The 13,725-nt window shown below is 30.2% G+C and overlaps 1 protein-coding gene across 5 annotated transcripts in view; it reads right to left on the bottom strand.

The window, feature by feature from the left end:
* Window positions 1–1,373: 1,373 nt before the first annotated feature.
* The window catches only part of LOC143237457 (protogenin-like), a 112,098-nt gene continuing 99,746 nt past the window's right edge, over window positions 1,374–13,725 (bottom strand). For all 5 annotated transcript variants that reach the window (XM_076476747.1, XM_076476732.1, XM_076476756.1 and 2 more), the window contains 6 exons: window positions 12,722–12,895; window positions 8,925–9,083; window positions 8,341–8,446; window positions 6,555–6,738; window positions 5,560–5,682; window positions 1,374–2,838 (listed from right to left, as the gene is read on the bottom strand). In XM_076476747.1, coding sequence (XP_076332862.1) covers window positions 2,770–2,838; window positions 5,560–5,682; window positions 6,555–6,738; window positions 8,341–8,446; window positions 8,925–9,083; window positions 12,722–12,895 — 815 coding nt within the window. In that variant the 3' untranslated portion in view covers window positions 1,374–2,769. The remainder of the gene's footprint in view (window positions 2,839–5,559; window positions 5,683–6,554; window positions 6,739–8,340; window positions 8,447–8,924; window positions 9,084–12,721; window positions 12,896–13,725) is intronic.

Below are 13,725 nucleotides of genomic sequence, written 5' to 3'. Positions count from 1 at the left end.
TTTAACTTGCAAAATGCAGCTGGGATTTGAAAGTTTTAGCTAGAAAATGTAATAAGTATGTTTTGGTAGAAGGAACAAACTTTTGTCTCATTTAAATTATTTCAACATTTGTTTCTACACAGAAATCAAATTTCTTCTTTCATACTTTTGTTTATTTACGTAATAATTAGATTTTAGTTTTAAAATTTTATTAGATTTTGACGTTCTTTAATTTGTTTAAAAACAAATTGTCATACTACTGCTGTCAATATTTTAGTGCCTAGCAAATGAATACGATAAGTCTATTACATTCTTTCATAATCCTGAAACAGAAAGAATATATAAGCAGATTCTCTAGGCATTAATGACAAAATTAGGGGCTATAATAATGCATGTTTACAAAGAATGAGGAAACATCTCAGAGGGACTACTATACCAAATGACTCCCTGAGTTGGAGCCCTCCAAGTATGCACCACAGATAAAAATATAACGAGGTAGGAGAAAATGCATTCGGTCATTTTAACTGAATCTCTGTTAGCGACAGATGTTTCTTCGGCATCTCCCTTCTTAACTGTGCCTGAGCTCAACAGGTCAAACGACAACAGCAAATATTTGTCACCCGTGAAACTAGATCTTATGTCATCATTTGCCCATTGCTGTCTTAACACTAGTTTATTTATTTTGTTAAGTTTGTACATTTTCTGCTTTGTTTTTTTAATCTATATAATACAATTTGCACATTTAATAAACTACTGAAATAAAAAAAGGTTAGAGTGCACTGGATGTAACTTCTCTAAATGTTTGCTGAGAAGGCACTGAAGGTCATGTGGTGAAGTGAAAATTGTTAGATGTTACACATTTCCATTACTTATACAGTGCATGGGGCCATAACTTCAACTACTTGACTTCAAATGCCACATGTTACTGAAATACATTATACCCTTGACTATAGAAAAGAATTCTGGTTCTGAACCTTCCAACAAATTCTGAATGAAATACATATATGTATGTATGATCTAGAGTAGTGCATAAATACACAAACTAACTGGCTAAGAGTTTTTGCATAGAACTGATACTGACACGTTTTGTTGTATATAAATATAATCACCTGACAGTCAAATAATTTCAAAATATGAGAAGTAGAAAAAGTCAGTCTTAAAAAAATTATTTTATGTTCATTTGCTAACCTACCTATTGCTATGAAACTAATGGTGAGATTTCATAACTAGAAACTTCAAAAATTATTATTATTATTTGCAGCAAATACATGATATTCTATGAGAAATTAATCAAAATGAGGTAGCAAACAAAGTCACAAATAACAAATAAACTGATGTGATACAATGTATACTGCCACAGAATAAAAACAAAAAACAGAACATTTAAGAGATGATTTTCTTTTTTTTACTAATATAATATTTAAAAACTATATACTGCTCTGCCATGATCCTGTCATAAACTTCCTTGGACTTCAAGAACAGTATTACCTTTTACGTAATTCAAGAACAGTATCACCTTTTACGTAATTCAAGAACAGTATTACCTTTTACGTAATTCTGTTGGACCTTGGATATGGACTTGAAGAACAGTATTGGCTTTTACGTAATTCTGTTGGATAAGAATAGCTATTTGATGATAATTACAAAAAGAAAAACCAAAACCTTTGAAATCCAACAAGTTGCCCTCTATAATAAATTCACACACACACAGAAAGAGGAGGAAGTGGAAACTAACTGCGCTCCTGTTGGCTAATCCGTCAAGTTATAGATACAGGTGCATTTGTCTTACCTTCTGTGATCCTTCAAAAGTTATATTATAGCAATTTATAAATTAAGGGCATTAATCAAAAATGTTTGAGTAGGAATAGCAAGGAACAAACAAATCTTTTATGCATGGAAAATGTATGATGTAAAGGCATTTTCCAAGTGAAACGTTTAACATTTTTTCCATTGTATCAGAAGGACAGTTATCACGTACACCACCACACATGGGAAAGTTATTATTTTCTCAGGCCTTGAGACTCTGCAACATTCGTGATCCAAAGTGCTTTTTTTCTTTGTAACACTCACATTCCATTGTTCTCCAGATTTTCTAGACATTAATACCCATCAGCAGATAATAGACATTGTTACTACTCCATTCTCAGAACCAGATAAACATAAACATAAGAAGTGTGCAATAATGTTCATCTGAGCATTCTCTTGAACGTCTCTTGTTGTTTTTTGTTCACAAGGTACCCTTTCAGTTATTCAAAGTCTGGATAAAACAAAATCCTTAAGTTTGCATCAAATCTCTTTCATTCAGTCTTTAGTTTAAAAAGGAGTTATTTCAAGTACGTATATGTTTGGTAGATTGGAAAATCATTACAGATTCATAAAAACTGTAACATTTACATTTTACTAACATAACTATATAAAACTGTGTGTAAAAATACCCGCTTCTATTGATACAAGAGTCATACCTCTTCAATCTCCTGCTATAGTTTAGTTCTCTATGGTAAAAAGAACAAGAGCTAAAAGAGATTTGGTTGGAGACGTTTACTCTATCAGGTTTGGGATGAGGAGTCCCAGGCAAAAGTGGTGGGCGGTAAGGAGGTCTGGTTGGTAGGTGGTGTTTGGTTTATGGAAAACTGCACAGTATTAAAATGCTGCGGACAATGAGTTTCTCTTTCTCTTGGCTGTATGCTGACTTGCAGTTGCTCTGGGTCGCTGCTATCCAACTCCTGCAACTGAGAAGGAATAGTAGACCAGTGGCCATCATACTCAACCCATTCATCATGTACCTTCACATCACTTGGTTTGTACCTCAATCGATTCTCGGGGTATTGGAAAGCAATCTTCGGCTGTCCCAACTATGCACTGATAGAGAAAGCAAACAAATGATATATTATTATAATAAAATCTGATGGACACAAACTAGTTGTTGAATTTTTTTTAAATATTAAGAATGTTCTAGGAAAACGAATTTCTCTTTTCTAAACAATTTTTATACCAATATTAAATATTCAGTTAAAAAAAAAAACCTTAGAGAAAAATAGAAAATTTGATGGACTGACATTGTTATCAATGTGGTTAACTCATAGATAATGCTATAGATGCTTTAGTAAAACAGATTAAAAGGTTAAAATAAAAAAAATTCAAATAATTAATATAGCTATTTTAACCAATGTCAAAAATAACAATAGCTACTACAACATATAATTTCACAGCAAGAATAAAATACTAACTGACAGAGACAAAAGTTTTTCAGAAACTGATTGATGGCTCAGGTCATTAAAAGTCAAACTTTTAAATAGTTTTATTAAATAATGTGGAAGTTGTTGTAACTTAATTTTAAGAATATTTTCATCTTTAATGAAGGCTGGTGGTGATGGTGGACTTGTCGAAGCTGAAGCTATCCTCACGTTGATCTTAGCATCACATAAAGCCCCCACACTTCCTGCATACTATGGTATGTGTATCCAAAAAACTGTGAAGTGTAGCCAATTAATTTTATTTTGTGAAGCCCACCTCAGGTGATGATAATAACTGTTATATTACCTTTTTACTTTAACCCTACCATTAAAGGCTGGGTGGATCATCCCACCAGGCCCATAACCACAAAAGTAATTATATTATAATATTTTATAATATAAGCATACCTCTACAACATTTTCCAGTTTATTATTAAATGTTACAAGGTTTCTACACACAAAATATCAGGTTTTTAAATTAAGTATTAAGATTTTTTTAAATTAAAGATTTACTGGAACATTTTTCCTTTCAGACTATCCAGTGTGCAAAGTAATTTTGATTTGAAGATTAAAAAAACTTTTGTTTATCTGGAAATTTCCAAGTTTCACTTGTGTAATCTCTCTATCCTTCTCGATAATAATCAAACTTTTATAATGAATCTGTTGTTTTATCAATGCTAACTCCATATGAGGTTGGTCAATTTGGCTGACCTTGTAACCATCAAAATAGTTAGGAAATAAATTTAAATTACCTTTTTTTGTTTTTCTAGAATAACTGCAACAGAAAGCCACAAATGTTTATCCTAATTAGTTTAATCTCATAACTGTAAACATATACATTTATATTTTTAATTTTTGTTTTGTAGAACCTTTGAACTGTGTCTGATTGAAAATATGCCCAATACAAGTTGAAAATAACGCAGAACTCATACAGCTCACATTACTGTATCAAATATTACAAACTGCTGGTGTTATTTCTAGTATTTTTCGTTCATTACTTTACCAAATAATTTTTAGTTACTTTTATAACAATAAATAGTAAAAAAAAATGAAAAAGAAAAACTTACAATTAAAATCAAACATTTGTATTTTCAGTAAAGCTTTATATATTATGTTATTTTACAGTTGATTCTCCATGTTGTAAGTAAGTGATCAAAGTATAACAAAAATAAAGACTGCAAAAGCAGAATATTGATTTGACCAACAGCTACCCTTATCAATAGGGTTAACCATAAAACGACATATATGGAATATGAAATACTTGTCTTCTTCTAACACAACTCAGATTTAGCCCAAATAGCATTTCACATTTTGGTATAGACTTTACTTTATTAATTATCATGTTTTACCATTACTTTAGAAGAAAGATTTTTATTAAAAGACACCTAAATCTTTTGTTTATGTTTTATACAAAAGGGCCATTTTAAACATATAAATCTACAGCTCCATCATAGATTTCATCAGACAGTTCACAAATGTAAAGTAAACAAAATATAATGGAACTTTTTTACATATTCTCTATAATGTTTCAGCTTCATTTCACATAAAAACAAACAACCCTGTTTTCACATATTCACATAAAGCAACTAAAGAACTACAATACTTTTTCCCCCGATTTTGAAGTGACAAAGTAGAGGGAAAGCTACTAGTTAACTGACTCTTTGACAAAGTAGAGGGAAAGCTACTAGTTAACTGACTCTTTCTCCATTTCTGTTTGACCCAAGTAGTGGGATTTGACTGTCATTGTTATAGTTTAACCTAAGCAAACACAAACAATGGAGTCAGTCTAGGAACTCATCTATAATTCTAAGTGTTTGAAATTATTTTAATAAATACTATTATAACTAACCAACAGATTAAACAGACAAGCAGTGTAAATTATCCTAAATGTCTTTATAATGAATATTCAGGAACTTAATGAGATTAAACCTGTAAAAATAGCACATTGCATTTGTAACCTAGTTTCTTGTAATGTCCCAGTAAACTACTTAGCACTTACTCTTTAAAGACAGTATCTTAATCTAATAAGCTAAGGGTATGTAATTTGTCAGTATATGTAGCTTTAACAGCTAATTAACCTTTTATTTTTCAGGTAATAATTTTAATTTTCTTACACTGTCTTTATCTGGTTCACTGATACACCTGTGTCACACGATATTTATCACTGCTTAACAATTAGCAGATGAACTAACAAAAATCCTGCTTCTCCTTATCAGTTTGAATCCAAACAAATTAACTCGAACTAATATACTGTTTGTCTCAAAAGTTTCAAAATAATTTGAAAGGAAAACTACCTTTATTGTATCACACAATTTGAAAAATATACTTCTTGTTCCTAAAATGTTACCTGTGGATTTTCTGTGATGTGGACCTCAGACTTCCCTGGCACTTGAAGAATATTATGACTGTTAGCCAACAAGGGACAAGTAAAACCATTTACTTTATGGCTTCTCATATCATAATAGCCACCCTAAATGAAACCATATCAATAAGTTTCTAGGCTGCTTATGAGAAACAAAAACAATCAGTAATGCTATTACAACATAAATAATGAGTTTATTTTTGCAAAAACTCCACCAAGTTGTATTTTGATGTTTACCCAAGTTAGTAAAATATTAAACACTGTAAAAAAGTGAAGAAAGAAGAAACAGGATATTAAAGCCTATAGAGTTTTCAAGTAGTAAAATTATAAACTATTATTTTATTCATTCAACACAACAAATCCACATTTCTGTCCAACTTTAGCAGTTATTTCCTTAAATGCATGATTAGTTTGGCACCTCTGAAAGCCAAAATTGAGTAAAGTACTTTTGTTTTCAGCTCTATTATAAAAAAAATGTAATCCTCTAATGTAGTTTTTGTAAAAAAAACAACAAAACCCTAATAAATTTTCAATGTTTACAAATTCTCAAAGTCCAGTACATAAACATTCTTAAGATGTAATATTAATCAATTTTATTAACCTTTGACCCACGAATTTCAAAAGTCAATTATGTCCAGAACTTCGTTCATAGCACCTGTTTCACATGTTTAGCTACAATGCTAGCCACAAGATCAGGACAGTTGAATGGAGAAGAAAAAACCACTCTGTTTCTCAATTGGATCCATAATCAATCCTATGTCTAAACTTTAAGTTTCTGTGCCTAAATTATTTATCTCAGGAAACCTATGTCACAACTTTGGGTTATGGTAAAATTAAATACATTTTGTTACTGGTTCATACATCATACCAAAAAGAAAACTATGTCCTCACATGTGGTATTAATGTACACAGTGCAAGAATTGAAACATTGCTTTGTAATTTGCTGAAGATTACAAATTCATAATTTCTTTAACAATTACTTTGGTGTCTAAATGATTGTCCATTGCAGTAGTTGGTATATGATTCAGCATAGGGGTAAAACAATCCAGTTCCTGAGGCTTTACGTTATCTGGTTGTTTGTCGTTATGAAAACAAGGAAGATGACCATTCGTGTGACGGGATGAATATGTACCAGATGGAGGAGGTGGTGGACGTGGACAGCACCTGAAAGTGACCATATTACCAAGTTTTACAATTTGATCAAAATTCATACTCTGTTTTATTTTTATAAATATAAAACTTTTAAGTTCTTGTGACTTTATCTTCAAATACAAAATACAATACAAAAAAAACAACAACAAAAACATCTTATAACAAAGTCGTAGCTGAATTCAGAGCTTTTGGCAGCTAAAAGGAACCACAAAATATTCAAGCTGTTATTCTAGGTTAACTTAAATTACTTGTAACATTTTCAATAATAGCCAAAAATAATATGCAGGTGAAAAACATTTTAAACCTATCACACTAAACTTGCCATAAGCCAAACTGTATGAGCCACTGTATTAACAAGTTTGTAAACCAAGGAAAGTAAATAACCTGATTTACAATTCCTATTGTATTTGAATACAAGTTTTAATGCAGTTTAAATAGACCATAGGAAAAAATAAGGGCTTCAAAATATGGATTACTTAGAGATGTATTTGTACTGTTTTGTATGATAAAACAAAATTACACCTTTATCAGTGGGAACAAATCCATATTGAGAAAATGAATTTCAAATTTAGGCTACCTTCAATGCTACACCAAAAGGAAAACATTGCATTCAGGTAGCATCTCACTATAACACGTATTACTTTAGTTGTTTTTTCTTACATCACTTTCAAGTCCACTTAACCAATCTGAACAAAATGGTAAGAATTTTCATTTTGTCTATTTAAGAATTAGTTGCTATGTTCAAAATTATGTTTTACACAGATACAATTATTATAAAAAAACATTTAAAACTATTTGATTACGTTAATCACAAGACAAATGTGCAGACACTATAATGCTGTTTGAATATTTTGAATTTTCAAGAGTTTTATTTCTGAAAAGAGAAAAGGAACCTGAGAAAATTAAAAATAAACATGAAATATTTTCATTATTTGCTAAAATGTAAATTTTTTGCTCTTGAATTTTTAAACTAGTTTTAATATAAAAATCATTTTATAATACCTCATCACATACCAATATATCTAAGCAATAAAAGTTTAGGAAGAACTGAATTATGAGAATCAATAGAAAATGGTGACACCTCTATACAGTATTGTCAATATGAGATAAAATGTGAATTCAGACTACTGAAGATGTGGTTTCATGTACATGGCTTTGTTTAATTTTTGTTACATGTTCTATAATACAGTAGTACATACATATATGTATTTTGTTTTTAAGAAACAATACTACAACATGTCAAAATATTCAAATTCAAACACAATATACATTGCATTATTTTATAGTTAGAGCAGTCAAACATGCAAAAATGATTTTTTATATTCACTTTTTTTGCATTTCAATAAATTATTTTTTGCATGCAATAGCACCCTCTATGAACAAAATTTAAATATCCATTATTTTGTTCCTTTTGACACACTGACAGAAAACTAGCGTAAATAAAACATAATGACATTTTTTCTATAAACTACAGAGAGATACTATTTGAAGTATAACTCTAATAATGACCTCTGGTCACTGATCTATCTGGATTGACTTTATGCTTCAAAAAGACATTGTGAATGCACTTGTTTTCTAGCCATAGTTAAGAAAAACCGTGAAACATAAACTCACCTATTGCGACAAATTATGATGAGAACACAAATGATAATGCACGTTACACCAATCGAAATGCCTAAAACAATTCCCAGCAAAGGATTTTGTGGGTGGACATCCAACACTAAAGAAAAAATAGAATGCACAAATTTAATGAATAAAAAATTATCTATGTATCTATATAACTAATATTTGAAACTGTTGGTACTTGATAAAATTCCATAAGTACATAACTGAGAAAAAACAATTCTGTGTTTCACAAGCACATTATTTATTACAATCACATTTTTGCCAGTAAAGACATCACCAAGTGCAAAATGAAATGTTTTGGACAGGGTTTATATATATGTTTAAACAATGAACCAGACTGACATAGAAATTAATCAAGAGCCAAATGGGGTAAAAAGTTGGGAGGAGCTACATTGGTTTAGAACATTGTTTTTAGACATCACTTTATTTCTAAAATATTTGGCCCTTCTAGTTTCTTGATGTTTTTCACAGATGTGTAGAATTCTGCTGGTGTTTTCTCAATCAAATTGGTTTTTAGTTTCTGTGAGACTGGATGCATCAGTATAACAGTTAACTGTATTTTCAGATCTTACCTTCATGATGAGAATTCCTTGTGTCATTTAGCTTTACTGGGATGTTGACTGTGATGGTTGCAGATGGTGAACTCACTCCTGCTTTTGTCCACGCTCGCATACAGAAGAAATACCTGGTATTGCTGGCTAAGCCTTTAATCAAGGAGCTTACCTCAAAGCCTGTAGTCCAGAAAGATTTAACAGTTTTATATTATAGCTAATACACAATAATAAAGAAATAAAAAGTTGTTAAGAAGGCATTAATAAAGTGAATGAAATCTAAGATTGAAAACATCTCACTAGGTGATGAGAAATCCGGTAAAACAGAAAATAAAATTAATACTGAATTTTAAGATATCTAAAGACATTTTTGTTTTACGTGTAATGAATTTTACTTAATCAATAATTCCAAAAGTAATGTAAAATTGCACACCTTTGTTAGTTACCTTGTTCGTAAGGACAACAAGTTCTTAATTCCAGAATTAATGTATAATTGCACACCTTTCATAGTTACCTTGTTCGTGAGGACAACAAGTTCTTAATTCCAGAAGTAATGTATAATTGCACACCTTTGTTAGTTACCTTGTTGGTATGATCAAGAAGTTCTTAATTCCAGAAGTAATGTATAATTGTACACCTTTGTTAGTTACCTTGTTGGTATGGTCAACACGTTCTTAATTCCAGAAGTAATGTAGAATTGCCCACCTTTGTTAGTTACCTTGTTGGTATGATCAACAAGTTCTTAATTCCAGAAGTAATGTATAATTGCACACCTTTGTTAGTTAGTTACCTTGTTTTTGTTATGTTCGACAACAAGTTCTTAATTACAGAAGTAATGTATAATTGTACACCTTGTTGGTATGGTCAACAAGTTCTTAATTCAGAAGTAATGTAGAATTGCACACCTTTGTTAGTTATCTTGTTGGTATGGTCAACAAGTTCTTAATTCAAGTAATGTAGTTACCTTGTTGGTATGATCAACAAGTTCTTAATTGCACACCTTTGTTAGTTACCTTGTTGGTATGATCAGTTCTTAATTCCAGAAGCAATGTAGAATTGCCCACCTTTGATTACCTTGTTGGTACAACTTGTTGGTATGTTGGTATGATCAACAAGTTCTTAATTCCAGAAGTAATGCATAATTGCACATTTTTGTTAGTTACCTTGTTGGTATGATCAAGAAGTTCTTCTCATATTTTTCATTCTCTATTAAATCGTTTTTTTTAAATTCTTTATTTATTTAAAAATATTCTTTTTGTTGAAAATTTTCCATTAGTTAATGAGATGCTATATTTTTAATATACATTTTTTCAATAAAATAGTTACTGGATAGACTTAACCCTAGTAATGTAATCTAATCCCATGCAACAAAAAACATTTGTAAAAAATCAATATAACACAAACATTTAAAAAGGTTGACCTTTCTTCATTATCTTTTCAGTGTACCCCTGATTAAATGTTCACCTTTCAAAAGCACTCATGTCAAGTGTTTTGTATGTCTGCATAAAACAGCAAGGGACCATTTCAAAACCTCTCCAATAATGCCTCAAAGAAACAAATGTTTTCTCTAATTTATACTGGTTTCTTCAAATTTCTGTATTAGATTTACCTTTGGTAATTTCAAAAAGTATCACACTTCATTGTTTCTTTATTTCAAGACATTTATTACATATAAATACAACCATATAACAATTATGCTGATATGAACTAAATAAAAGTTCCCATGTTACATAGCCATATTTATCTATTTTTATACTACAAAAACAAGCCAGCACCATTAATGTGGAAACTTCTAAAATTCCTAGTTTTCAAAATACAAACATTTTAATTCTGTAAGTTAATTACATATAATCAGTACAGTACGACATTAACTGCTTCTGCAGAGATGTGTACTACTATTCTTTCAGGTCCATATTTCATATTTCACACACCCATATATGAAGGAGGGGATCAAAGTGCACGTGTCATGACCTTTTACAGATTTACATTCCAAATTTATTTAAAGAACTTTATCATCAATATATTTCAATAAGTTTGGCATCAAAATGCAGTTTGTAATCCAAATTTTAATATTTTATGTTTGAATTTCTTTATTTCTCAAAGAAATATTTAGATAAAACTTTAATATTTGGTTCTCTTATCATCATAACATGACACTTGGTTACTCTAAATTGTTTATTTTAAAACTTCTTTCTAAGCTCCTAATATTAATATAACTTGAATATTTACAATATAGTTATTGCTAAAACAATATTTTAATTTATAGGCTACAATCTCCTTGTTTTTCAGAAAATATAAAGTCAAAGTCAAAAAAGTCAAACTCGCACACCATTCCCTCCTGTCAACTACCATCTTTCAAAACACGTCAGTAATTCTATATGATACTTGCTGTTGGATTATTTATAACCAATATAAAGAAAAAGGTTTAATTTACCGAGTTCTGTAAAAGGCTAGTCTGTTCAGGTGACAGTTTCTGAATTATTCTTCCTACAGTTATGTCGCTGCTACCAACTCAACCAGATAAGGAAGTACTTTGATGCACTTATTGCTTAGTTAGAAAGCTAGTTAAATTATAAGTTATAAGACATTATGTTTCTTGCACATGTTACTATTTCATGTTCTAAATTGCATGTTTGAAATAAATAAAAATTAAACAAAAACAAGGGTTAACTTTTACTGAGATTTCAAATGCAAAAAAACACAAAATCCACATGTTAAAGTAAACTATTTATTTATTTTTATAAAAGTACCTCAGTTCTAAAAATTAGATACTTATCACGGTCGATAGGAAAAAAATGAATAAAACAAGCTGAATTTGTGTTATCATAATAATTCAATAGTATTTGTTATACATGTTTTACTGTCAACTTGAACTGTGTGCTTGCTAGGTGTTTGCAGCTTTGTTATGGAGTTGTGGTGATTGTTCATACACACACACATGGTTCAAAGAACAATAAATGAAGTGAAATCATATGTGTACTGTTACAAGCTTGAGGCTGTTTATGTTCAAAGAATTGTCACTCAATTTGAAGTATTTCTGTAAGAAATAAAAAAGATAACTTATATTCTTTTGTATTTCTTTGCAGTGTTTACAAGATAGGTTAAATGGTTTATAGAGTATTATGGGTGAAAAAATAACAGATAAATTATAAAGTTTTATTAAAAACAATTATGGATATTCATTTAGAAGGTTCTAGAAATTACGTAAATGAAATAAAGAGATGCAAAAAAGTATTTTGATTCTTAACACAGATATCAGCTTGCATTCAGACTATTCAGAGTCTGAGTCAGACTGACTGAGGTAAATTCACAGATAAATCTCTAGTACAAATACGTAATTAAAAATTCAAGTTATTTTGTGTGTACAGCATTCTTCTAATGTCACTAAAGCTTACCAGACTTTTGGAAAATATAATAAGCAAACTCAGAATTATGTTATTTAAAATTAAGCCATCAAAATAGGCTCAGTCCAGTGAACCAACCTCATGCATGTAGGGCTAATTAATAGAAACATCTACATGCAACATTACCAGATATATCAGTTTCAAGTATTGAATACATTATATTCTTTGTGTTTGAACTCTTACATATGTTAATAGTTCATTCATACAGTCCAAAGTCTTTAGTAAAGATCTGACTGGTCCAAAGTCTTTAGTAAAGATCTGACTGGTCCAAAGTATTTAGTAAAGATCTGACTGGTCCAAAGTCTTTAGTAAAGATCTGACTGGTCCAAAGTCTTTAGTAAAGATCTGACTGGTCCAAAGTCTTTAGTAAAGATCTGACTGGTCAAAGCAACATCAAAGTTTTCACAGACTCACCTTTTTCTCCTTTCTTTTGCCAGTCATCTAGGTCTTTCACACTTCCCATTTGTGTAGTGTATAATACCTCATACAAAGTTATTTCACCATTGGGAGTAGCTGGAGGCTGCCAGAAAACTTTAATGGTATGAGCATTTATTGCAAGCCATGATAAATCCAAGGGAGATGAGGGAACTGTGAAGAAAGATTCTTAATAATTAGAAAAGCTCTTAAGTATAAGTAAGATTCTACAGAGCTAAGAAACTTTTGGTTTGGACAACTGTAACACATTTGAAAGTTTTATTTTTGTTAATAAGAAGTAGTCCTAACAAAATGGAAACTACTTGAAATGTTCGTCATAGTTAATATTTGTATTTAATATTGATATAATATTTCATGTCTTGCATCATAGATGTTGTATCTTGATCCTATTAGTTGCATCTGAGTATTAACTTTTAAATCCAAGCAAGTGCTGCCAGCATCAATCCAAAAATCCCAATTTTGGGTACTCATTGGGTTGTGATATCATCCAATAACATTTACCACTCTTTGGATGAAAACCAACCTATTATCCACCTTTTATTAATAAATTTCATATAAGGTATGGTAACAAATATTAGGACATCATGAAAATAATTTCAGCAGAATATACAAAAAGTTATGGGTTTAAAGAGTTCAGAAACTTCCAAGAAGTTTTATCTCAAATCCATATCATCATTTACTACAGCACTTAATGTTTATCAAATTAAAACCACATGTTTTAGTAAAGAACATACTACAGCACTTAATGTTTATCAAATTAAAACCACATGTTTTAGTAAAGAACATACTACAGCCCTTAATGTTTATCAAATTAAAACCACATGTTTTAGTAAAGAACATACTACAGCCCTTAATGTTTATTGAATTAAAACCACATTTTTAGTAAAGAACATACTACAGCCCTTAATGTTTATCAAATTAAAACCACATGTTTTAGTAAAGAACATACTACAGCACTTAATGTTTATCAAATTAAAACCACA

Source organism: Tachypleus tridentatus, chromosome 2 (assembly GCF_004210375.1).
Source record: "Tachypleus tridentatus isolate NWPU-2018 chromosome 2, ASM421037v1, whole genome shotgun sequence".
NCBI classification, from domain to species: domain Eukaryota; kingdom Metazoa; phylum Arthropoda; class Merostomata; order Xiphosura; family Limulidae; genus Tachypleus; species Tachypleus tridentatus.
This window is presented reverse-complemented; position numbering and strand designations above follow the sequence as displayed.